Source organism: Oncorhynchus nerka, linkage group LG2, assembly GCF_034236695.1.
Source record: "Oncorhynchus nerka isolate Pitt River linkage group LG2, Oner_Uvic_2.0, whole genome shotgun sequence".
Lineage (NCBI taxonomy): Eukaryota > Metazoa > Chordata > Actinopteri > Salmoniformes > Salmonidae > Oncorhynchus > Oncorhynchus nerka.
This window is the reverse complement of record NC_088397.1, coordinates 27,403,431-27,430,398: the sequence shown is the minus strand read 5'-3', so window position 1 is coordinate 27,430,398 and position 26,968 is coordinate 27,403,431. Positions and strand designations below refer to the sequence as shown.

The 26,968-nt window shown below is 43.2% G+C and overlaps 2 protein-coding genes across 7 annotated transcripts in view; both read left to right on the top strand.

Moving 5' to 3' along the window:
* Window positions 1-968: 968 nt before the first annotated feature.
* LOC115133369 (integrin beta-6-like) lies at window positions 969-19,978 on the top strand. Of its 6 annotated transcripts, none has more exons than XM_029666542.2 (16): window positions 969-1,156; window positions 4,386-4,461; window positions 5,016-5,095; window positions 6,399-6,597; window positions 8,159-8,405; window positions 8,914-9,079; window positions 9,276-9,437; window positions 9,728-9,823; window positions 10,124-10,213; window positions 11,873-12,007; window positions 12,167-12,584; window positions 12,774-12,996; window positions 17,016-17,113; window positions 17,994-18,110; window positions 18,883-19,049; window positions 19,151-19,978. In XM_029666542.2, the coding sequence occupies exons 2-16, from the start codon at window positions 4,404-4,406 to the stop codon at window positions 19,253-19,255; spliced, it is 2,361 nt and encodes a 786-aa protein (XP_029522402.2). In that variant the 5' UTR covers window positions 969-1,156; window positions 4,386-4,403; the 3' UTR covers window positions 19,256-19,978. The 6 variants fall into 6 exon arrangements, with proteins under 6 accessions (XP_029522402.2, XP_029522422.2, XP_029522393.2 ...); XM_029666562.2 differs by lacking the exon at window positions 969-1,156 and adding an exon at window positions 4,126-4,233 and having other exon boundaries at window positions 12,167-12,392; XM_029666533.2 differs by lacking the exon at window positions 969-1,156 and adding an exon at window positions 4,126-4,233.
* A 155-nt stretch (window positions 19,979-20,133) lies between these two features.
* Window positions 20,134-26,968, top strand: part of LOC115144615 (secretory phospholipase A2 receptor) — a 30,385-nt gene continuing 23,550 nt past the window's right edge. The window contains 2 exon segments of the mRNA XM_065025357.1: window positions 20,134-20,368; window positions 21,866-22,237. Coding sequence (XP_064881429.1) covers window positions 20,230-20,368; window positions 21,866-22,237 — 511 coding nt within the window. The 5' untranslated portion in view covers window positions 20,134-20,229.

Below are 26,968 nucleotides of genomic sequence, written 5' to 3'. Positions count from 1 at the left end.
TAGGAAAGGGGCTGATTGACCTTTAAATAAACCTTTCTGGCACATGTCTTTGTGGGGCCACAGTATAGCCTATGGATACATTTTACAATAGCCATGTAAAAAGTGACTAATGTGTTTTACTCTACAGTAGTAGAGGGTAACTGTACCACATGGCAAATAGTCAGCTTGATTAGCCTGGTAGCCATTTGGAACCATAATGGTTACCACATTGACTTCTGGGAATAATGCCTTGCCTGAATGTGCAGTTTTACTGAGCTGATCTGACTCTCATCCCTACGATGTACATCTGTCACCTTGTCCACCTCCTCTCTCTCTCTCTCGGTCTCTCGGTCTCTCTCTCTCGGTCTCTCTCTCTCTCGGTCTCTCTCGGTCTCTCTCTCTCTCGGTCTCTCTCTCTCTCTCTCGGTCTCTCTCGGTCTCTCTCTCTCTGTCTCTCTCGGTCTCTCTCTCTCTCGGTCTCTCTCGGTCTCTCTCTCTCTGTCTCTCTCGGTGTCTCTCTCTCTCTCGGTCTCTCTCGGTCTCTCTCTCTCTCTCTCTGTATCTCTTTTATACACACACACACACACACATTCCAATCATAGCACCATAGGGAAGGGATAACATTAATACACAGTCACTCCTTCCATCTCTGACCCTCCTCTGCACTTGTTTCAATTAACTCACTGGGCTTGCGATTCACTTCCAAACACAAGACCGCAACATAAGCAACAAATACTTGACACGAGCTCCTCACAGGGAGCTGTAGCCTACTGCGTCAACCAAGAGAGGGCAACACTGGCACATTTGGCCTGTCAGTCAATCTGGATCACTGCCACTCTGCTGCCGTCCCTCTCTAATGAAGGCGGCTGTTATTTGTATGTCTCAGACCCACCAGCAGTTGCTGCCATCACTCATCAGCACCCCTCCACCCCCATCAGCCTGGGAGCATGGGCAGTGGGGAGGGTGAGAGGGACAGACAGCGTCATACTTCATAAAGCTGTCTGTTACTGTAGGTTTATAGTTACTCCTGCCCAGGGCTGCAGTTGGAACTGGACGTTTTGAGGGCCGGCGGCAGTGGCGGCATCTCCCTGATTCCTCTCCACTCATTTTTCAGGCGGCGACAAGGACGCAGCGGCCCTTTGACAGGGCAGAATGGTACCAGAGGAGGCCCCTGTAGGTGAGTTGTCTCATTGCAGTGCCGACCGTTGTAATGTACTGTGTGTTGACACGGCCCGCCCGGCACACACACACACACACACTGATATATCTGTGATATCATATCACACAGCACTGCGTACAACCCGGAGCAGGCAGCTCATTGTAAGGAATGACTAGGAGTAATGACTAGGATTCAGTTTCTTATGAATCCTTTAACTTGACCAAGCCAATATCATGTTCATGTCTCAACAACGGAAGTAGAGGTTGGAGTCTAGAATGCTGGCAGGTTTTGTGTGGGAGAGTCTTCCTTCCCTCACAATGCGACTGATGGTGGGAATGAAACCTTGGGAAAGCAACAATGAAGATGAACAGAAGTTGTTTCTATTTCTCTCTGTATGGTTAGACATGACCATCTGACCCATGACATGCTGGAGAACACTTTTTTGGGACACTGGCTGGTTAGGTAGGACACTTTGAATGAAAGAATGGATATCTGGGCTGGTTAGGTAGGACACTTTGAATGAAAGAATGGATATCTGGGCTGGTTAGGTAGGAAACTTTGAATGAAAGAATGGATATCTGGGCTGGTTAGGTACGACACTTTGAATGAAAGAATGGATATCTGGGCTGGTTAGGTAGAACACTTTGAATGAAAGCATGAATATCTGGGCTGGTTAGGTAGGAAAATTTAATGAAAGAATGGACATGGTAAAGTAGGTCTATTAAGTAGGACAATTTAATGAATGACCTGAGTGGATTAGGTAGAACAATTAGGTGGGACAATTAGGTAGGACAATTTAATTAATTAATGGATAGCTGAGTTGTCAGAAAGCAACAGATCATATTTTAAAAGGTCACACTAGTGTATGTTTTAAAGATGCTTATGGGTGGCCTGTGTACGTTCTCTGAACAGCTGTGGCACAACTGTACAAATGTTTGTCCTCTAGTCAGATAGAGAATGGAGGGAGCTGCAAAGTGGCAGAGGACAAGTGCTGTCATTCCGCGGTCACTCCATCCATCAGCTGAGATGGAATGACAGACAGCTGGGCGCCTCTAGGGGTGGAGGGGGAGAGGAGAAAGGATGACGGTAGCGGAAGACTGGAGAGAAGACGAGTAGAGTAGAGATTATAATGGAAGAATCATATGGAGAGATGAGTACATATGAGAGGAGTAGGGAGCAGAGGAGAGGGGGATAGTAACAGAGAATGAGAGGAGGGGGTTTGGAGTAACAGATGAGGGGCTTACTGCGATTCGGAGGGGTGTGATGCTGCTTTAGTAGGATATTCCGTCTGGAACGGACGAGCTGAGAAATCCACACTGCAGCTGTCAATTGTTCACCACCTACACACACTGCATGTAAAGACACACACTCCATGGTCTACGCACACACACATTCACTCACAGGTTACACACACACACACACACAAACTTATGAGGATATTTGTATTGAGCAATAGACTACTTTTCAAATGAGCCCGAGACGTAGTTTTTGTCCCTACTGTTAATCATTAAATCGAAAGTAACCCTTGAGATACGCACATTTCTGAGGGGTTGGTCGTATTAAATATTAACATATTTTTTCAGTTGCAGTATCTCGTCTGAGTAATTCAGGGGTAATGACTCATGGTCTGGCACGTCTGGACAGTTGTTTGTCCCTATAAACAACGGTTATCACGTTGGCCTACACCCCCCTTTATACACAGCTCAACAATCACATTGCTTTATGAGTAAATACAACATAGAATAGAGTATGACGTTAAAGCCAATAAACAACAGTTGATGGAGACCTGTAATAGTGCAGGTCTCGGTTACTAGTCCAACGCTCTAACCACTAGGCTACCCTGCCGCCCCAGGGTAGCCTAGTGGTTAGAAAGGTTGCAAGTTCAAATCCCCGAGCTGACAAGGTACAAAATCTGTCGTTCTGCCCCTGAACAGGCAGTTAACCCACTGTTCCTAGGCCGTCATTGAAAATAAGAATTTGTTCTTAACTGACTTGCCTAGTAAAATAAAGGTAAAATAAAAAAATCAAATTTGACATATACTGTAATGCAACAGGTCGACGGACAGGCAGTCATGACCCACTGAACTATGGGTATTGTTCTCTTGCACATCCTGGAAGTTCGAAAGTATGATGTTTTACAACTGCAGGGATTTGACTTGGTGCAGTTCATTTGGTCCTGTGGTGGCTCAGTCGATAAAGAATGGTGCTCGCAATGACAAAGGTTGTGCGTATGATTCCCGCTGGAGCCGCCCATATGTAAAATGTATGCACGCATGACTCAATGTCGCTTTGTATACAAGTGTCTGCTAAATGGAAAACATTATATTCATTTGTGATCACTAGGGAATATGGCTACTGGCCTAGGTATGTAATCAGCTTGTCATTATAGGTCATAAGGCAATTAATACAAGGGAATTACCCGTGTATAAGCATAAGTCAATTTACACACCGTACAAATACTATGGCCTGCATCAATACTCATATTCAACGTTTCAACACTAGCCTATATATTTTGCAGTGAATCAGAGGTCCATTTAAAGAGGGAATCATTTCTGTCATGGCAGATTTCTGATCAGTCCCAGGACACATAACAGGTTGATTTAAAATGGCAGAATGAAACATTCTATTTCCCCATTTTTAAACGCTATTTCAAAGTTGTTATTTTGTGCGCACAAATAGTTATATGGATTTGATCATTTATTCCATAACCTGCACTTCAATATTTGTTATAACAGTTTGAGATTTGCAGGCTTACAAAATAACATTGATTTAAAAAAATATATATATATATATATATATATATATATATATATATATATATGTAAAAATAAGTTATAATAATATATATGTAAAAATACGTTCATTTCTGTTATATTTCGATTATCAAATAATCTTCCATTGAAATAAAAACCGAAATCAATGTACCCGTTGTCCGGCCTCACTTCAACTCATTACTTCACGCCCGCACACTTACTTCTCACTCACTCTCTGTAGTCCGGTTCCGTTTATGTTCTCACCTGTACGGAAGTGAACATAAAAGGCTGGGCAGGTAAGAATGTCTGAACCACGCAGGCACTCAACGTCTTTCCTGCCAGGTAAGAAAGACGGCGCATTCTCTTGTCGTTTAGCCTAGACAGTGATACCAAGAGAAGTTTACTAAGGCTGGAAATACCTATTTGTTTTGTTAATTTTACTCTACAAATGAGAGTGCCAGAGAATGTTTTGTTGTTCTTTCATATCCTTATAGCAGTAACCGCGAGGACCAATGGGGATTGCTGTACTTCTGCTCCTGATTCTTCGGCATTGGATCAACAACGCGGAGGGTAAGACCAGAGACCGGATCGAATGGCTTTGATGAAATAACTTCAGTAACTTCTCATTTTAAGAGTACATGTAACTGCAATATATCCAGATTTTTCCCTAGATTATAGCAGCTTTATTATACTTTTATAGAGGTAAATATTTCACGTCATACATGAATGCAATGTATTGATTACATTTAAATTAGTTTATTTTATCCAGTGGTTTATATATACAAATATTGATCCAGTGGTTTATATATACAAATATTGATCCAGTGGTTTATATAAACAAATATTTATTTATAACCCCACGCTCGCACGCACGCACGCACACACACACACACACACAATTATTATTGTGATGTATCATGATAACATAACCTATCATTTGCTCTAGTTATTCATGCGCAAATTAACCAGGCGCATCACAAAGACAGAGGCACGAAACAATCACTCATATACTGATATACTATATGCCAGGCAGCAGTGCCGTGAGAAGATGTAACCCGTGCTAGACAGGGCCAACCACGCTGACCACTTCTATATTCTATATTCTCCATGTGGTGTCCATGTAGGAACATGCTCGGTTGGCAGTGCAGTGACTTGTGACGAGTGTCTCCAGCTGGGTCCCCACTGTGCATGGTGCACACAAGAGGTAGGCTATACAGTGTCTCCAGCTGGGTCCCCACTGTGCATGGTGCACACAAGAGGTAGGCTATACAGTGTCTCCAGCTGGGTCCCCACTGTGCATGGTGCACACAAGAGGTAGGCTATACAGTGTCTCCAGCTTGGTCCCCACTGTGCATGGTGCACACAAGAGGTAGGCTATACAGTGTCTCCAGCTTGGTCCCCACTGTGCATGGTGCACACAAGAGCTAGGCTATACAGTGTCTCCAGCTTGGTCCCCACTGTGCATGGTGCACACAAGAGGTAGGCTATACAGTGTCTCCAGCTGGGTCCCCACTGTGCATGGTGCACACAAGAGGTAGGCTATACAGTGTCTCCAGCTGGGTCCCCACTGTGCATGGTGCACACAAGAGGTAGGCTATACAGTGTCTCCAGCTGGGTCCCCACTGTGCATGGTGCACACAAGAGCTAGGCTATACAGTGTCTCCAGCTGGGTCCCCACTGTGCATGGTGCACACAAGAGGTAGGCTATACAGTGTCTCCAGCTGGGTCCCCACTGTGCATGGTGCACACAAGAGCTAGGCTATACAGTGTCTCCAGCTGGGTCCCCACTGTGCATGGTGCACACAAGAGGTAGGCTATACATCTTGGGCAGGGGAACCCAATTACATTCAGCCGTGTGCCGATTTTTCCTTGATCGGATGGTCGGGGGGCCGCATTATAGTTCTAAATAATGTGTGCACTGCACATTGACCGCAAGAGTTCCAAACAGATAAAATATTTGACAAAAACAGAATCATTTCAAACTTGAATTGCATTGGGATACGATCACATATACCTCTCTATTTATGCGTGGGAATACTAGGGAACAGATTTCCTGAATAAAAATAACTTTGACGTCATTTCCTGCTGATTTTACAGTCTTTTATGTCCAAGAACGAAATGTGTGTATATATATATATATATATATATATATATATATATATTTTGCACAGAACTTTGGGGGCCAAATAAAATCACAGCCTGTTGAGGAATGCAGTCCAGCAGGAAAACGTGTCATGAATTCATAAATGTACAACTAGCCTAACTTGATATGGAATACTGATATGACATGTTGTTGATGGAGCAAATTGCAGTGCAGAGTCAAAAAAAATATTATTTAATGATGACAATATTTGTAAATGATCTTCAGAAGTTCTACCTTTTTAGTTAGTACTATAGTATGAATATAACTATTGACTGACGACACACCAGTAAAATATGTTAAGAGTCTCTGTGTCAGATTGGTTGTAATGTGGGAGTAAAACCTTGTGGTGTTTTTAACCTCTCAGAATTTCACAGACTCGTTTTTAATTAGTGAGCGATGTGATACGCCGTACGTCCTCCTAGGGAGAGGCTGTCCCCAGGAACAGGTAGAATTTCCTGTGACCAACTCCGAGGTCCTCCGGGACCAGCCTCTCGGGAAGAAGACGGCGGATACCAACAGCACCCAGATTTCACCACAGAAGATGGCCCTCAAACTCAGAACTGGTAAACCCTTATCTATACAGTTACTGATGGAGACCTGGAGGCGGTCGCTGTGTCCATTATTTATACAGTTACTGATGGAGACCTGGGGGCCGTCGCTGTGTCCCTTATTTATACAGTTACTGATGGAGACCTGGGGGCGGTCGCTGTGTCCATTATTTATACAGTTACTGATGGAGACCTGGGGGCGGTCGCTGTGTCCATTATTTATACAGTTACTGATGGAGACCTGGGGCGGTCGCTGTGTCCATTATTTATACAGTTACTGATGGAGACCTGGGGGCGGTTGCTGTGTCCATTATTCATACAGTTACTGATGGAGACCCGGGGGGCGGTCGCTGTGTCCATTATTTATACAGTTACTGATGGAGACCTGGGGGCGGTCGCTGTGTCCATTATTCATACAGTTACTGATGGAGACCCGGGGGGCGGTCGCTGTGTCCATTATTTATACAGTTACTGATGGAGACCTGGGGGCGGTCGCTGTGTCCATTATTTATACAGTTACTGATGGAGACCTGGGGGCTGTCGCTGTGTCCATTATTTATACAGTTACTGATGGAGACCTGGGGGCTGTCGCTGTGTCCATTATTTATACAGTTACTGATGGAGACCTGGGGGCGGTCGCTGTGTCCATTATTTATACAGTTACTGATGGAGACCTGGGGGCGGTCACTGTGTCCATTATTTATACAGTTACTGATGGAGACCTGGAGGCGGTCGCTGTGTCCATTATTTATACAGTTACTGATGGAGACCTGGGTGTAGTCGCTGTGTCCATTATTTATACAGTTACTGATGGAGACCTGGGGCTGTCGCTGTGTCCATTATTTATACAGTTACTGATGGAGACCTGGGGGCAGTCGCTGTGTCCATTATTTATACAATTACTGATGGAGACCTGGGGGCTGTCGCTGTGTCCATTATTTATACAGTTACTGATGGAGACCTGGGGGCAGTCGCTGTGTCCATTATTTATACAGTTACTGATGGAGACCTGGGGGCGGTCGCTGTGTCCATTATTTATACAGTTACTGATGGAGACCTGGGGGCAGTCGCTGTGTCCATTATTTATACAGTTACTGATGGAGACCCGGGGGCGGTCGCTGTGTCCATTATTTATACAGTTACTGATGGAGACCTGGGGCAGTCGCTGTGTCCATTATTTATACAGTTACTGATGGAGACCTGGGGGCAGTCGCTGTGTCCATTATTTATACAGTTACTGATGGAGACCTGGGTGCAGTCGCTGTGTCCATTATTTATACAGTTACTGATGGAGACCTGGGGCAGTCGCTGTGTCCATTATTTATACAGCCATTGGGTACACTGCTCACTGCTCACACTGTGTGTACATGTTGGCCTGGCGGTGATTTGAAGTTGATTTAGAAACTCTTTTTGATGAATGAAGGATGTTTAATGAATATTTTAACACAATATTTCACATAAAGATAATAATATGAATAGAATTTATCACTAGCATGGTCATCCCTTGAACTGAACGCAACCCAGAGAGAGAGAGAGACAGAAAACACTCTATTCTATTTCTTATTTTTTCGTTCAGGCAGTGAGGTGACCTTCCAGATCAGTGTGCAGCAGACAGAGGACTACCCTGTAGACATCTACTACCTGATGGACCTCTCAGCCTCCATGATTGACGACCTGGAGATGATTAAAGACTTGGGCTCCACCCTGTCCAAAGAGATGGCAAAGCTCACCAGTAAATTCAGACTTGGATTCGGGTCTTTCGTTGAGAAACCAGTCCTCCCGTTCATTAAGATCACTCCTGGAGAGCTGGAGAACCCTTGTAGGTAGGGTACAGTATGGTTGTGAGAAATTCAATGAAAACCATTTGTAACACTATGGTTGAAGTACAAATGAAAACCACTTTCTTTATATAATAATATAATATATGCATTTAGCAGACACTTTTATCCAAAGCGACTTACAGTCATGCGTACATATGTATGGGTGGTCCCGGGAATCAAACCCCACTACCCTGGCGTTACAAGGGCCATACTCTACCAACTAAGCTACAAAGGACCATCTTTCTGTGGAAGAGACAGATTTTCTCACTAAAAGAGCTTAGTAAACGACACAATGTTTTTGAGTATGTTTATAGCAAGCTTACTTGTTGTAAGTAATAGTAATAACTAGTAATGATGAATTAGTTAAACAGTGATGGAAATATTTGGCCCTCAAAGTCTTATCTGTAGACATGGAAAGTCATGGAATGTTCTGTTATTTTGAATTTGTCTTAGAGTGGAACCCTGGTCATAGATGTAATTCGCTATGTTTCTCCATGGTATTCCCATGCAGGAGTGTGGATGAGAGCTGTCTGCCAACGTTTGGATACAAACACATCCTACCTCTCACCAGCAGCACAGAGAAGTTCAACAATATCATCACCAACCAGCGTGTGTCTGCCAACATCGACCTGCCGGAGTGTGGCTTCGATGCCATTATGCAGGCTGCTGTCTGTGGGGTAAGTGAGAGGGTCTGTGGTTCAGGTTTGATTTGTCCCCAAAGATGGTACCCATTTTAACAGAATGGAATAGAGCTGAATAGAAAATAATACTGGAGAATAAAATATCTTTATTTTTCAAGGCAACTTCAGGTGTTCTTTGACAATGTACTATTGTATTAGTGCAGTGTAATAATCTCTCATCTCTTCCTGTTAGGACAAGATAGGCTGGAGGAACGACTCCATGCGTCTGCTGGTGTTTGTGAGCGACGCCGACTCTCACTTTGGGATGGACAGCAAGATGTCAGGCATCGTCGTCCCTAACGACGGGGAGTGCCATCTGGACAGCAACAATGAATACTCTATGGCTGCCCATCTGGTAAGGGGACAGTCACATCAGATTCATTTATTACTTCTATGACTGGGGTTGTAATACGATGATTCACTGTTTATGATACTATAACATGGCTTTCATTCCTGTCCATGGTGAAGGAGTGTCCCTTTACTGTAAAGACTACTGGCTCTTTGGGGGTCTAAGCCGGGTGACTGTAAATCACTTTTTATTACTGTTGATGTGAAAAGGGCTTTAGAAATACATGTAATTGTTTCATTCATTGGGATGAAATACAATGGTCTGAGGTTTTAAAATTACTGACTTTGTCTGTCCAGGAATACCCAACTCTGGGACAGCTGATGGATAAACTGGTGGACAATAATATCCTGCTCATATTCGCTGTGACGGAAAATCAGAAACACAACTACGAGGTGAGAACTTCTCCTTCTCCCTCCATTGTCCTTTTCCCAACAGCAATGTGACGTTTACCTGTCAGAAAACACCGGGTGGAAACGAGGTATTGCGGTGAGCCGGTTATGGAATGGAGAAGGAACATGTATCTCTGTGTATCGTTGAGGTTAGCATGTTTGATTCGCTAAGTGCTATCTGTGGGCGTGTTGGAACAAGTGCTCTCTTCTTCCTGTTTTGGGTAGAACCTATTTCCTTATGATGTTGCTGTGATTGGTCGTCCAACCTACATAAACAGTAACAGTGTGTCTGTTTTATCACAGAACTATGCAAGTTTCATACCTGGTGCCACGGTGGGGGTTCTGGAATCAGATTCAAGGAACATCCTGGAACTGATTGTGACGGCGTATAAAGTAAGAGTCCGATTCTGTCACTGTGGGAGTACAGTGTGTTTGTTAGTTAGCAGGACTATTGAGACTTGCTGAGTACATGGCCGTAGTGACCTCTGACTAGCTGCCTCCGTTTCCTTTCTGTTTAACTCGTCTCTCTCCCTCCTCTCCCCACCACCCCTCTCCCTCCCCCCTTTCATCCCTGTCTCTCCGTTCCCCCCTCTCTCCCTCTCCTCTCTGCACCTCGGTATGCTGTCAGCAGGTCTGTACTCGCCCCTGCTGTTTCATCCTCTGTCGTGTGTTCCTCCCTATAGTCTAATCCCTATTGGCTTCAGGCCTACAGGCAGCGCGTGTGTGTGTGTGTGCGAGTGTATGCACGAGGGTATGCGCGAGTGGTGTGTGTGCGTGAGCGTTGAGGGTGATGAGAGCGGACCCACAGCTTCTAATCATTTCATCAGACACTTCCTGAACAGCCTACCATAGCCAAGTCACGTCTGGCTCCTCTAGTTATGCCAAGGGGCTTCACTGAGAGCTTTATTCAATACCGAGCTAATGGCAAGCACTTAGCATCTATCATCTAGCATAATAAGAAATGTGCAGGACATACTTTATGTGAATGCTATTAAGGGGTTAGCCACATTACCAATGTAGCTTATTTTGGGGATAACTAGATATTGATTTAGTGCTCATCATAGTACACTGTACAGTGAGTACGCTACTGCTCCAGCTGTGTCTCAGCTCAAGCTTTTTCTCTCACGCATCACGCAGACCACATCTTCCCCGAAGGCCTGAAGGAACTGAAAAGATCAAAAATGTCAAGTACTCTGTCAACACTGTGTTTACTAAGAGAAAAAGTCAGAAGAGTCATATCTACCTCACTGTACCCTGTGGTGATTGGCTACTAACACCTGGGATACCTGGGAGCTTGACGGAATACCTGGGAAGTTACTGGGATCATGACTCACACCGCTCAGAGAAAGGGACTTACCTATATAGTGGAATATTAGAAATGAATAGGCCCAGCTGAGTAAACCTTAGCGGTGTTGAAGCATACCGTAGCCTTAGAAAGTATGTAATAAGTCAGTGGTTGCAGAAGCTTATAATGGTTCTCTCTCCTCTCTCTCTCTCTCTCTCTCTCTCTCTGTCTCTGTCTCTCTGTCTCTCTGTCTCTCTCCTCTCTCTCTCTCTCTCTGTCTCTGTCTCTCTGTCTCTCTGTCTCTCTGTCTCTCTCCTCTCTCTCGCTCTCTCTCTCTCTCTCTCTCTGTCTCTCTCTCTCTGTCTCTCTGTCTCTCTGTCTCTCTCTCTGTCTCTCTCTCTGTCTCTCTCTCTGTCTCTCTCGCTGTCTCTCTCTCTGTCTCTCTCTCTCTCTCTCTGTCTCTCTGTCTCTCTGTCTCTCTCTCTCACATACTCACGCGCAAACAGACTCTCACACACAGACTCTCACACACAGACTCTCTCACACACACACACACACACACACACACACACACACACACACACACACACACACACACACACACACACACACACACACACACAGACTCACGCGCACACAGACTCACGCACACACACACACACACACACACACACACACACACACACACACACACTCACGTGCACACAGACACACACAGGACTAGGACCTGACCATGACCCCATTATAGGTTACCTTTGTGTTTCCAGGAGCTGCGGTCTGAGATAGAGCTGGAGGTACTAGGAGACACGGAGGATCTACAGATCTCCTTCACAGCGATCTGTCAGGATGGGACGGTACTACCTGGACAGAAACGATGCTCCAACGTCAAAGCTGGAGACACGGTTTGTTCCCATTTTTGCTGGTTAGTTGGTCAGTGATATTCAAGAACAATATTCCCATATTTTTCCTCTTGTCGTAAACAAGTTTCCAACTGACTATACAGCCACCTGAAAGCATGAATGCTATAACATCCACCACCCTTCAATCTCTGTGATTCCCAGGTCTCCTTCAACGTGACTGTAGAACTCTCTGAGTGTCTCGACGGTCCCCAGCGTTTCCTCATCAAACCGGTGGGCTTTCAGGACCCCCTGGAGATAGACCTGGAGTCCCTGTGCTCCTGTGCCTGTCAGCAGACCCCCGAGCCCAACAGCAGCCACTGCAGTCTGGGCCGGGGATCTCTGGAGTGTGGCTCCTGTCTGTGTGATCCCGGGTACATGGGTTCCAAGTGTGAGTGTACGGAGGAGAGCGTCCAGAGCAGTAACTGCAAGGCCAGTGGCGCTCCGGAGTCCTGTAGCGGGCAAGGGGAGTGTTACTGCGGCCAGTGTGTGTGTCACCCGTCTAGTTTCGGACTTGTCTACGGGGCCTACTGCGAGTGTGACGACTTCTCGTGTGTGAGGTTCCGAGGGGTCCTCTGTGGAGGTGTGTACGTACGGTCGAAACACGGACTTCCATGATGAGCATTGTGGTTTCACCTCTTCCTCTTTTGATGAAAACAGACAATGTACTGACATCACAGTGACACAGTAATATAACACATGACCTTCAGGATATACTGTAGTTACTTTCTTGTGTGTGTGTGTGTGTGTGTGTGTGTGTGTGTGTGTGTAGGTCACGGGGACTGTGACTGCGGCGAGTGTGTGTGTCATAGCGGCTGGACAGGGGAGTACTGTAACTGCAGCAGCAGCAGGGACACGTGTGTGTCGGAGGACGGAGCGCTGTGCAGTGGACGGGGGAAGTGTGTGTGCGGGAAGTGTGTGTGTTCCATGCCCGGAGCCTCTGGAGACACCTGTGAAAAGTGCCCTACCTGTGGAGACTCCTGTAGCTCTGCTAGGTAAGAAGAACACACGTCTGTCCAGTTTCCCAATGGGTCATATACAGTTAGCCAAATACATTTAAACTCAGTTTTTCACAATTCCTGACATTTAATCCCAGTAAAAATTCCCTGTCTTAGGTCAGTTAGGATCACCACTTTATTTTAATAATGTGAAATGTCAGAATAATAGTAGAGAGAATGATTTATTTCCCAGTGGGTCAGAAGTTTACATACACTCAATTAGTATTTGGGAGCATTGCCTTTAAATTGTATAACTTGGGTGAAACGTTTCGGGTAGCCTTCCAGAAGGCTTCCCACAATAAATTGGGTGAATTTTGGCCCATTCCTCCTGACAGAGCTGGTGTAACTGAGTAAGGTTTGTAGGCCTCCTTGCTCGCACATGCTTTTTCAGTTCTGTCCACACATTTTCTATAGGATTGAGGTCAGGGCTTTGTGATGGCCACTCCAATACCTTGACTTTGTGGTCCTTACGCCATTTTGCCACAACTTTGGAAGTATGCTTGGGGTCATTGTCCATTTGGAAGACCCATTTTGCAACCCTGCTTTCACTTCCTGACTGATGTCTTGAGATGCTGCTTCAATATATCCACATAATTGTCCTCCCTCATGATGCCATCTATTTTGTGAAGTGCACCAGTCCCTCCTGCAGCAAAGCACCCCCACAACATGCTGCCACCCCCATGCTTCACGGTTGCGATGGTTTTCTTCGGCTTGCAAGCTTCCCCCTTTTTCCTCCAAACATAACGATGTTCATTATGGCCAAACAGTTCTATTTTTGTTTCATCAGACCAGAGGACATTTCTCCAAAAAGTACGATCTTTGTCCCCATGCCGTAGTCTGGCTTTTTTATGGCAGTTTGGGAGCAGTGGCTTCTTCCTTGCTCAGCGGCCTTTTAGATTATGTCGATATGGGACTCGTTTTACTGTGGATATAGATAATTTTGTACCTGATTCCTCCAGCATCTTCACAGGGTCCTTTGCTGTTGTTCTAGGATTGATTTGCACTTTTCGCACCAAAGTACGTTCATCTCTAGGAGACAGAATGAGTCCCTTTCCTGAGCGGTATGATGGCTTTGTGGTCCCATGGTGTTTATACTTGCGTACTCTTGTTTGTACAGATGAACATGGTACCTTCAGGCGTTTGGAAATTGCTCACAAGGATGAACCAGATTTGTGGAGGTCTACAATTGTTTTGGCTGATTTCTTTTGATTTTCCCATGATGTCAAGCAAAGAGGCACTGAGTTTGAAGGTAGGCCTTGAAATACATCCACAGGTACACCTCCAATTGACTCAAATTATGTCAATTAGCCTATCAGAAGCTTCTCAAGCCATGACATCATTTTCTGGAAGATTGTAAGTGAAATCATTTACAGACAGATTATAAATTAAATAATCTGTCTGTAAACAATTGTTGGAAACATTACTTGTGTCATGCACAAAGTAGATGTCCTAACCGACTTGCCAAAACCATAGTTTGTTAACAAGAAATTTGTGGAGTGGTTGAAAAATGAGTTTTAATGTAAACTTCCGACTTCAACTATATACAGCGCTTTCAGAAACTATTCATGCCCCTTGACTTATTCCACATTTTGTTGTGTTACAGACTGAATTCAAAATGGATTAAATAAATACAAATTGTCACTCATCTACACACATTACCCCATTATGACAATGTTACAACCTGTTTTAAGACATTTCTGCAAAATGTGTTGAAAGTTAAATCCAGAAATATCTCATTTATGTAAGTTTTCACATCCCTGCATCATTAGAAGCACGTTTGGCAGCGATTACAGCTGTGAGTCTTTCTGGGTAAGTCTGTAAGTGCTTTCCACACCTGGATTGCACATCATTCTTTTAAAAATTCTTCAAGCTCTGTCAAGTTGGTTGTTGATCATTGCTAGACAGCCATTTTCAAGTCTTGACTGATTTTCAAGGTGATTTCAAGTAAAAACTGTAACTAGGCCATTTGGGATTCAATGTCGTCTTGGTAAACAACTCCAGTGTATATTTGGCCTTGTGTTTTAGGTTATTGTCCTGCTGAAAGGTGCATTTGTCTCCACGTGTCTGTTGGAAAGCAGACTGAACCAGGTTTTCCTCTAGGATTTTTCCTGTGCTTAGCTTTATTCCGTTTATTTTTATCCCCCCAAAAAACTCCCTAGTCCTTGCTGATGACAAGCATTCCCATAACATGATGCAGCCACCACCATGCTTAAAAATATGAAGACTGGTACTCAGTGATGTGTTGTGTTGGATTTGCTCCAAACATAACATTTTGTATTCAGCGCATAAAGTTAATTTCTTTGCCCTGTTTTTAGCAGTTTTACTTTTTGCTTTTTGTTTTACTTTATTACAAGCAGGATGCATGTTTAGGAATATTTGTATTGTGTACAGGCGTCCTTCTTTTCACTCTGTAATTTAGGTTAGTATTGTGGAGTAACTACAATGTTGTTGATCCGTCCTCAGTTTTCTCCTATCACAGCCATTAAACTGTAACTGTTTTAAAGTCACCATTGGCCTCATGGTGAAATCCCTGAGCGGTTTCCTTCCTCTCTAGCAACTGAGTTAGAGAGGATGCCTGTATCTTTGTAGTGACTGTGTGTATTACCATCCAAAAGGTAATTAATAGGGCGTTGGAAAACATCCCTGGTCTTTGTGATTGAATCTGTGTTTGAAATTCACTGCTCGACTAAGGGACCATTCAGATAATTGTATGTGTGGAGTTACAGAGATAGTAATTTTAAAAAATCATGTTAAACACTATTATTGGGCACATAGTGCGTCCATTATGTTATTTGTTAAGCAGATTTTTACTCCTGAACTTAGCAAAGGGGTTGAAACCTTATTGATTCACGACATTTTAGCTTTTCATTTTGAATTCATTAGTACAATGTTGTAAAAACATAATTCCGCTTTGACATGATGGCATATTGTTTGTAGGCCAGTGACACAAAATGCAGATTGTGGAAAATCTCATGGGGTGTGAAAACTTTCTGAAGGTACTGTAGGCCGTCTGTGTCAGCCATGACAACAGCGACTGTAGACAGTACAGCAAATAAATATACTACTGAAAGTGATGAGATGCCAACACTTATAGCAAATGTCTTGACCACACTAGCCCACATCCTGTGAAACCTTGTTCCTGTTCCACACTAGCCCACATCCTGTGAAACCTTGTTCCTGTTCCGCACTAGCCCACATCCTGTGAAACCTTGTTCCTGTTTCGCACTAGCCCACATCCTGTGAAACCTTGTTCCTGTTCCGCACTAGCCCACATCCTGTGAAACCTTGTTCCTGTTCCGCACTAGCCCACATCCTGTGAAACCCTGTTCCGCACTAGCCCACATCCTGTGAAACCTTGTTCCTGTTCCGCACTAGCCCACATCCTGTGAAACCCTGTTCCTGTTCCGCACTAGCCCACATCCTGTGAAACCCTGTTCCGCACTAGCCCACATCCTGTGAAACCTTGTTCCTGTTCCGCACTAGCCCACATCCTGTGAAACCTTGTTCCTGTTCCGCACTAGCCCACATCCTGTGAAACCTGGGTCATGTTCAGCAGAAACTGTTCTGAGGTCCAATAAAAACAAGTCATGTTTACCTACAGCATGGCGAAGCCCTTCGCTTTTTATTTTACTAATTGATTCTTGCCGGTCTTTCCTTCTTTTTTTTTTTCCTAGCCAGGTTTGTCGCCTCTTTTCAGTACTGGGATATAATGTTCACCTCATCTTGTCTGAATTTGTCTGCTTGTTCCTGAGGGCATGAAAAGACAGCCAACAACAGTGCTGGAGTATTTCCTTTCTCCATTGTAAAGGACCTGTCACAGACAGTCCATCTGACACCACCATTATGTGCTAGACTACACACAGAGAGAGAGAGAGAGAGAGAGAGCAGCCTCAGGAACAAACTGAAATCTGGCCAAGGCTTCTTCTGTTCACTCTTTATCAGGGGACACAAATAACCCTCCTGTTAAGTCACTCAACATATGACAGATGGTGTGTGTATGTGTGTGTGTTCCTCAGGACCTGTGTGGAGTGTCATCTCCAAGCAGAAGACGAGGCCACAGAGGAGTGTGTCCAAAGGTGCAGAGTCACTCACATCTTCGTCAACAATTCCACAGGTCAGTTACTCCTACCTGTCTGTCTTTCTGTCTGAGCTGTTTATAGACAAGAGTAGCCGAATCATGACTGATAAGATTCAAATTAATATTGTGAAGAGTGAAATGAGAACTAGAGAGAGAGTGACAGCCGAAACAGCGTTACACCGACCTGTCCAGATTGACCACTTGTATTAATCAAATGTGTGATTGCTATTCTTGATGCCGGACTATTCCTGCAACCAGTGGGGACATTGTTTCCTTGCCAACCCTGATGAAGACGTTTCTGGGGGAACTTTCCCTTGCCTGGCCCTTCCTCCTCCCTGTTTAATATGATCGCCCCACGTTGTTTTGTCCTGCGTGGGTACTGAACAGACTAGCATGTAAAGTTCCCCCACGGGTCAGAGATCTCGAGGTATTCTGGCCCGTCCTGCATCAAGTGTCTCTCTTTGCCCTTATCGTCACTCTCTCTTCAACCCTCTCCCTCTCCATCAGAACACTGTCTTGGTCCAGTGTTCACCTGACACTAGACAAAGGGGAACATATTATTTACCATGTCCTACAGACGGGTCTATTGTGGTGCTGGTTGAAAATACAAGGACCTGACTGAGGGTTTGTTCCTATAAAGGGGAGCTTATTTTGAACCCGCTCACACTAATGCAAGCTGAGAGGTGTATCTGATTATCGCACCAGATCTTCAGGACTCAGATGTGAAATACAATGGTGTGACACACACACATTCACACAACATAGATCTTGGCCTTTGATATGGGAATCATATTGGCAGCAGAATAGAGAGGAGGGTATCCTCTTACGTCCTATTACAATGCAGAGGGAAGTTGATATGTGGCTTATTCATTCATCCCATCTTCATAGCTGTGTACGTGTCCACATTCCTTTTCAGAATACGATGAGAGCCGGTCCACGCTGTGTACCCTAAAGAGTGAGAACAACTGCTTCATCTCTTTCAGTGTGGTGGCTGGAGACGCAGGGAGCACTGTGCATAATCTAAAGATGTACGGTAAGGTCAACGCCCACACCTTGGGGCCAGATTCACCGAAAGGTTTTTGAACGTCACATAAAAGTACGAACAGTGAGAGAATGAAGGTGTTGTAAGCGAAGGAACGAGGCCAGACGTTTAAGTGGAAGTAGACATTGATGGCGAATCGTTTTATTACAGTCCTTTCTCGAATGTAATTAATGCAACTGGTAAAGGGGCTTAGTGAATCGGACTGGGTCAATACATACAGTGAATCAGTTAACAGGCAGAGGTGAAAATCTCAGTGGGAAACCTTGGAAACAGTTTCGTGATCTGTTTCCACGTGTATTTTTTATTACCTTTATTTAACTACAGAAGTCAGTTAAGAACAAATTCTTATTTACAATGACGGCCTACCCCGATCAAACCCGGACAACGCTGGGCCAATTGTGCACCGCCCTATGGGACTCCCAATCACGGCCGGTTGTGATACAGCCTGGAATCGAACCAGGGTGTCTGTCGTGATGCCTCAAGCACTGACATGCAGTGCCTTAGACCGCTGCGCCACTCGGGAGCAAATGATGAGTCTGATCACTGTAATGATCACTGTAATATAAAATATATATTTGTAACATTAGCATAAAAGTTCCCCATTTCTATCACAACCAGGGTAACGGTTACTGTAATGAGCAACGAATTTATCTCGCCAAGTGTGCTAAAAAAAACTTGCTATTACAATTACACCTTGAAAAAGTGTCTCTGTGATGACTACGGAAGTAACTGTGTTTCTCTCCCTCTCTCTCCATCCCTCCAGACTGTCCTGAGCCCCCCAACATAGCTATGATAGTACTGGGGGTCTCTCTGTCCATCCTCACCATCGGCCTCACCCTGCTGGGGGTGTGGAAGCTGTTGATCTCAGTCCACGACCGCAATGAGGTCGCCAAGTTTGAGGCCGAGAGGGCAAAGGCTAAATGGCAGTCGGTAAGATGGTGTCCTTGTCCTCATTTGCTCTGTCTAATGTCAATTGCTTTTCAATTCTTGTAGAATTTTATTGTTAAACAGTTTTTTTTCTTTCTCCACAGGGTACAAACCCTCTGTTTAGAAGCTCGACATCAACGTTTAAAAATGTAACTTATAAAAGTGCAGGGGGACCGAAAGTTGATATTCATTCAATGGATGGCTGCTGATGGTGACAACAGTGTGTGTGTGTGCGTGTGCATGTGTGTGTGTGTGGTGTAAGGACAAGTTGTAAACACCACAATGTACAACATTGTATCACTCCAAAAGGTCTGGATCTTCTTCAGGGATGCTATCTCATATCAGCAGACAGAAAATGGAATGTCTAGCTATGAATCATCTCTAAATGAAATGACTTTGATTTTGCTGCTCTCTGGTACAAACACTCTGCTGAACTGAACACTGGATTTTCCCGTTTAGATTGTTACAGATTTAGGATCTTAATTTGATCACCCCGTTGCAGGAAATGTCAAAATTGTTGTGTATTTGAGGTTTAAAAAGGTTTCTGAAGTTTGTAATTTCCGCTTTGAAATTTCACCTCTGCAACAATATCCATGTGTAATTCACATAATTATTTACATTTCTGGTTTCTGCAGGATTATTTTCCTGCTGTAGCAAACTGGCTCAAATTATGATCCTACATCTTTACGTTTTTTGATAGATTTTGGTTAGGGACATAGGTAGCCTAAAACTGAGAACAAACTGAGTAGGCTTGATACTACTGCAATAATGTTTCATGTTTTTTGTGTTATAAAAGTTTTGTTTTGGGTTTTGAATCGAGGCTGAGCCTTGAATGATGTAATCTTGATTGGAATCATTTTGAGAAGAATAATGGATTAACTTCAATGTAAGGCGCAAAAATAAAGTTGAACTTTTGAGTTGTTGCTGCATCATCATGTTTGTAGTGTTTTGATTTATTATCGGTTGAAATAGACTATCGGTGTTCTTCTAAAACGTGTGTAAAAACCATAAAAGCCGACCCCCGCCCAAAAAATTGTCTGGAAGAAATTTAGGCTATGCTTCCTTTACTACCCCGCAGAGACCTTGGGCCGTGACGTCGCGATTAACCAAACTTTCGGAAAGTTCTTCAGGAGGAAAACAACCACGGAACTGTTTCCTTTTTATTCCGCAACGTGTCGTCGAAATGAGAATATATTTATCACGCTGTACAGAATCTCTAGGAGCGCTCTTGTTAATCTGTGCGATAGTGTTTGTGAATAACTGCGACTGTGCGATTGAAGACGATGTGGTGTTGGAGAAGAAAGATCTTTCCGAACTCTACAGTAAGTTCAGCTCAGGCTGCATCGAACATCAACACGAGTCCACCTACTATCCAGGTTTTATTTTATACAATTATAAATGATAGGTCAGTCATGCAAGTCAGGACAAGGAAGTCTACAATAAGAAAAACTCGATTGTTTCCCTGTGTATGTAAGTGTGGTATACTGTATGCAAGACAATATATTTGCATAGGCTTCTGTAGGCTACAGCGCTGCGCCGCTGGATGCGTGGCGACATGCTTTGTATTATCCTCGGTTTCGATTATGGAAAAATACAATAAACAATATAGGACAAGGTAGTTCAATTGTTGTGTAATCTGGACTGGAAGTACTGCAAAATGATTTCGTAGTAAGAACACGTTGTCCATATTATGCATGATCAATTAATGAATGGACTCATCATGTGACCAACAGGCTTCTGAATCAGATTGGACAAGTCAGAAAGAATAAAACATCGATGCTGTTATGGGTAGAGGGACGGACAGATTCGGGTCAGGTAAATGTAACCATGGATAGACTCTTTGCACAGTTTAGCAACTATAGGCTGTAGAGTGTAGATTTCCCTGGTGTAAACAGGAAATAGCTGAAATTGGGTCATGAAATTATGCACACAAAAAAGGAATGACAGGAGGACACACACATATTTTTATTTTATTTGAATTGAACCTTTATTTAACTAGGCACACAAACATAGAGAGAGAGAGAGAGAGAGAGAGAGAGAGAGAGAGAGAGAGAGAGAGAGAGAGAGAGAGAAACAGGCTCAGACATGTTGTTTGATTGGGCACAGGGAGTAGGTCTGTCCGATGACCTAAACTCTAGTCTCCAGTCTCATTGAATTTGAAATGTTTATTGGATATGACAATCTAGGCTAGTAGTAATGTTGTTATAGTAATGTTATTATGCATATGACTACTAATGCATTTTATCAGCCTGTAAACATTCACACTTGTTTCAGACATATAGAATGACATGGATGGGCCCTGAACAATAAACCGTTCGGAACAGTTTCGGCTGTTCGTGCACACAAAACATTTTCTAGAGGCAAGCCGAAGTTCGGAGCCGAAGTCTACGCCCTTCGTCGGTCAATGGGCAGCAGTAGGGATTCTTCAATAAAGTGTTTGTTGCCATTCAACAATAGATTACTCGTATTCGTGCCATTTCTTTACTTGAGAAATACTGCACCAAACAGCTTAGTTGGATTTAAAATCGTGCAACTAAGTTTTCGGCAAAAACGGCAAAATTAACGACAGATATCTGGACTGTTTTGAGGAAGTGTATGCTGGCTACGGCTTCTCAAGCAAAGCTCTTTTAAGAGAGTATGCAAGCACACTCGTTCGGTCCAGCAGAACCAAAGCATACAGAAGCCTTAAGACAGGTCCTTTTAGTGCACAAACACCAATATTAGTGTCGTAGAGAGAGCATAGTAGAGTTTTCAGTAGAATATGCTATTATTCTTCACCACTACCCTACATTTCCATCCATCAATCCCTCTATTCCCAGACAAGGGTCTGTTCATCATGGAGAGTACCCAGTTGAAGCGCTGCATCTCCTCTAACCTGGTCCTGGAGAGCTGTGAGAGGCCCACCCGCCGTATGCTGTGGAAGTGGGTGTCTCGCCACCGCCTCTTCAATCTGGGTAGCAGCCTCTGTCTGGGCCTGAACATCAGCGACTCCACCCAGCCCCTGGGCACCTTCGAGTGTGACTCACCCCTCCGGACCCTGTGGTGGAGATGCAATGGGAACACGTTGTACGGGGCGTCCCAGCTGAAGCTGTCCGTGGCTGGACGCCTGGTGGTGGTCAAGAGGGCCAGTTATCATCAGTGGAGGAGGTACTCTACACCGGGGGAGGGGCCATGTGCCTATCCTTACGAGGGTAAGTCGTCAACATTAGTGATGGGCGGGTCAGCTGTTTGTTCACCTGCACCCGTCCTCAATTGCTAACAACCCATTCGTAACCACCCGCCCTAACCCGCAATATAGAAAATGCGCTGTACAGTCAGAGAAGGTGGAACGATTTTTTGGACGGGCCTTTTTAGATAGGCATATGTTACTGCTTATAATTTCCTTACATTTTGGTAGACTACTTGTCTGTAGTTAGATACATGCAGCTACTCTTGGTCATTACTTGTTGCCCTAGAAGACTAAATAAACCCTTGCTCATCAGAATAATGTCATACATTTATAGAATAAATGCTTCAATGTAGTTGACATCGATAAAGTTTGTTTTCTCTGTTCTCTTTCGTTCCTGCTTCTCTTGCACGGCAAAGACATTTAGGGACCGGGGAGAAAATGCAATTTGCAGTTTTAAGAAAATTTAAAGCTGTTAAAATGACCCAACATGTTTTTGATAAGATTTCAGTTAGTTTTGGATGCATATTCTATGTGGTTGAAATACTATCAGCTTTTATTATGCTGAAAAAGATAGCACCTTTACAGACGGTTCCTAACCACACATTCATTCTCTCAAGATGCTGAATAAAGTAAATCATATTTCTCCACTCCTGTTTACATTTGGTGGTAGGGCTGAGAATTGCCAGGGACTTCACAATACGCTATTATCAAATCAAATCAAATTTTACTTGGCACCTGCGCCAAATACAATAGGTGTCCTGGTAGACGTTACCGTGAAATGCTTACTTACAAGCCCTTAACTAACAATGCAGTTAAAGAAATAGAGTTAAGAAAATATTCACTAAATAAACTAAAGTAAACAATTTGATAAAAAGTAACAATAAAATAACAACAACAAGGCTATATACAGGGGGTGCCGCTACCGAGTCAATGCACAGGGGTACAGGTTAGTCGAGGTAATTTGTACATGCAGCTAGGGGTAAAGTGACTATGCATAGATAATAAACAGCGAGTAGCAGCAGTATAAAAACAAAGGGGGGGGGGTGTAAATAGTCAGGGTGGCCATCTGATTAATTGTTCAGCAGTCTTATGGCTTGAGGGTAGAAGCTGTTAATGAGCCTTTTAGACCTAGAATTGGTGCTCTGGTACCGCTTGCTGTGCGGTAGCAGAGAGAACAGTCTGGGTGACTGAAGTCTTTAATTTTTTGGGGGGCCTTCCTCTGACCCTGCCTAGTACATAGGTCCTGGATGGCAGGAAATTTGGCCCCAGTGATGTACTAGGCCGTACGCACTACACTCTATAGCGCCTTACGCTCAGATGCCGAGCAGTTGCCATACCAGGCGGTGATGCAACCGGTCAGGATGCTCTCGATGGTGCAGCTGTAGAATTATTTGAGGATCTGGGGATCCATGCCAAATCTTTTCAGTCTCCCGAGGGGGAAAAGGTGTTGTCATGCCCTCTTCACGAGTGTCTTGGTGTGTTTGGACCATAATAGTTTGTTGGTGATGTGGACACCAAGGAACTTGAAACTCTCGACCCGCTCCACTACAGCCCTGTTAATGTTAATGGGGGGCCTGTTTCGGTCCTCCCTTTCCTGTAGTCCACGATCAGCTCCTTTGTCTTGCTCACATTGAGGGAGAGGTTGTTGTCCTGGCACCACACTGCCAGGTCTCTGACCTCCTCGATACATAATTACCGATACGACATGTATTGCGATTCTCGCAGTTCTATATGTATTGCGAGTCAATACTGTGATTTTATTGCGATTCAATGTAAAAAAAAATATATTGCTTACGATAAGATATATCTTCAAAAATAGTATCCCGATATGTAACTGTATGGATTTTTTTCCCCCAATCCCTATTGGTGTATCTTTTTACTGCAATAAATAATAGATTTAGCAGAAGTTCATATTGTTAGGTTATATGAGAAGTTCTACACCTACAGTCAGTGTGCAGAGTTCAGTTTTATTTTTATTTTAAAAAAATGGACAGCCTTGTTTTAATCCTCTTGACAGTATAAAATGTTTAAAAAAAATCATTATTATTTACAAAAAAAACACAATGAAGGGGTCACATTAAAGTATTAGAACATGAAGGACAAACAATACAGCATCAAGACACTATCAAACATGTCTGTCTTTCCGCAACAGAGCCATCCTTATGTGTGAGGGTGCGTGTGATATAGTGATGTAAAATATATGTCACAGTTTCCTTTTTCATGATCACAATCTTGTGAAACCCGAACCCTCCAAGATCCCCCCACAGTTCCCCAATAGCTGTCCCTCAACCATTCGAGAACCCTCCCACAGTCTCTCCCCCCCGGAAGGAAAAAAAGGAAAAACACAATTAATTCCAGTCCCCAGCACCAATAACCCCCCAATGCATCAACAACCAAGAGAATGAACTATGAACTAAAGAGAAAACAGACAGAAGAAAACAGCAAACAACAATGCAAAAAATAAAGAATACATTTAAAACAAAGGACATCAAGTACAACTGAAATCATAACAGCAATGTCTACTTTATATGTTTGTGTGCATGTCTGGCATTATTACATGTATGTGTGTGTTCTTGTATGTGTTTATTTGAATGAGAGTGTGTGTGTATGCATGTGTACAAACACCTGCACGGCATCAGCCTCAGGCCAACCGGCATTAGCTGTAAAAGCACTGCCACTTAGTGTCATTCAATTGTACTTTTATTTTGACTTATTTTCTCCTTTATCTTTTGACCATCATTCTCTCTCTCACACATCAACTCCACTCCCACTTGTCTCCAATTCCACATATCAACCCTCAGCGTCCCTTCGCCCACCCCATCTATCTCTGCTGGCCACCCACTTTGTGTTTCTACGCAACACATATCTTTCAACTATGCTATGATGTTTAACGGACAATTTAAATCTCTCTATTCGAATAGAATCCAGATTGCGTGTTGAAGATAAATACCTTTAATAAGAGTATTAGTATATTAGTGATTTACTGACCCGGTCTCTCCAGATCTCCTAACAGTACTATTTCTAGAGTCAATTTTAGATCAATGCTATGCATTTTCAGCCATTCCTGAACCTGAGACCAGAAACAGGCTCCCTGAGGGCAATACCAAAATAAATGGTCTATTGATTCTGTATCCTCACAACAACATCTGCAGAGCTTCAATGATTTTATGCCCCAAATATCCAACATTCTGTTGGTGGCAAGAATTCTATATAATAATTTTAGCTGAAAAGCACGAAGTCTTGAATCGTGCGTTGTTTTATATATCAACTCATACACCCTGTACCATGGAATCGGTACATCAAAAATCTCTTCCCAAAAATCTCTTTGCAATCTGTATGGCACAGTTGTCAACATCTTGGTCCTCAAATGAAACTGGTATACTTTATTCCTCTGCCAGTTTTGATCCTTTATATTGGGCAGACAGACCAGTTCCCTCCCTCCTCCCACTGCCACTCGCCTCCTCCATTTTTGGGGCAATGCTGTAATCAATTGGTTGTACTCTTGGATTGAGCAGACCTTCCCGCACAATTCTGATAACTCCAAGAAGGACATAACTCTACCATTACAATTTACAATATAATTTAAGAACAAAATACCCTTTTCAAACATCTTTCCCATAAATACAGGTATTTTATCAACTAACACATTTGAGTTCAGCCATAACATTTGTTGTAATATTTGTTCTATCTTTTAAGGGGGATGAAATTGAAATTGTAGCCAGCTCTGCAATGCTTGTTTGAAAAAGACAGATACTCTGAAAGAAGTATAATTTTAAATTAATCGAAAATGAGACATGGCAATCTAAACAAAGGCAAAAAGACCATTTTTAATCAATGGATGAGCTTTTATTAATAATAAAGAGAACCATTTAGGGTTCAAATAAAACTTTTGAATGAGTGAAGCATTTAGAGAGAGGTTTAGTGCTTTTATATTTAATAATCTCAACCCACCCAATTCATATTCATTATATAGATAGGCTCGTTTTATTTTGTCTGATTTAGCGTCCCAAATAAAGCGAAATATTTTTTGCTCATATGATTTGAAAAACGAATCATCAGGAGTAGACAGTGCCATAAGTAAGTGAGTAAACTCAGATATGACTAAGGAGTTAATCAGGGCAATTTTTCCATAAATAGACAGGTATTTACCTCTCTATGGTTGCAGGATCTTGTCTATTTTTACAAGTTATCTATTGAAATTCATTGTGGAGAGCTTATTTATATATTTTGTGATATGAATACCGAGTATGTCTACTTCACCATCGGCCCATTTTATAGGTAAGCTACAAGGAAATGTAAAAGTTGTATTTTTAAGGATCCGATACGTAATATTGTACACTTATCATAATTAGGTTTTAGTCCAGAGAGTACAAAAAAGTTATCTAGATCTTTAATGAGACATTGCAGGGATCTAGCTTGCGGACTTAACATAAAACTTGAGTCATCGGCATACATGGACACCTTTGTTTTTAAGCCTTGGATTTCTAATCCTCTAATGTTGTTATTGGATCTGATTTTAATAGCATTTCGATGGCCATAACGAATCGATATGGTGACAGCGGACACCCTTGTTTAACTTCTCTTGACAATTCAATACTCTCTGAGAAGTAGCTGTTATTTACTATTTTACACCTGGGGTTGCTATACATTATGTTTACCCATTTTATAAGAGAATTACCCAAATTGAAAAAATCCAGGCATTTATAAATAAAATCCAGTCTTACTTTATCAAATGCCTTTTCAAAATTTGCTA

Bases quoted from the DNA above. Each gene is read 5' to 3' on its own strand.
- LOC115133369 (XM_029666542.2), top strand. From the start codon at position 4,404: ATGGGGATTGCTGTACTTCTGCTCCTGATTCTTCGGCATTGGATCAAC. The intron at 6,598-8,158 runs GTAAACCCTTAT...TTTTTCGTTCAG, and splicing joins GGCCCTCAAACTCAGAACTG to GCAGTGAGGTGACCTTCCAG. The intron at 12,585-12,773 runs GTGTGTACGTAC...GTGTGTGTGTAG, and splicing joins CCGAGGGGTCCTCTGTGGAG to GTCACGGGGACTGTGACTGC.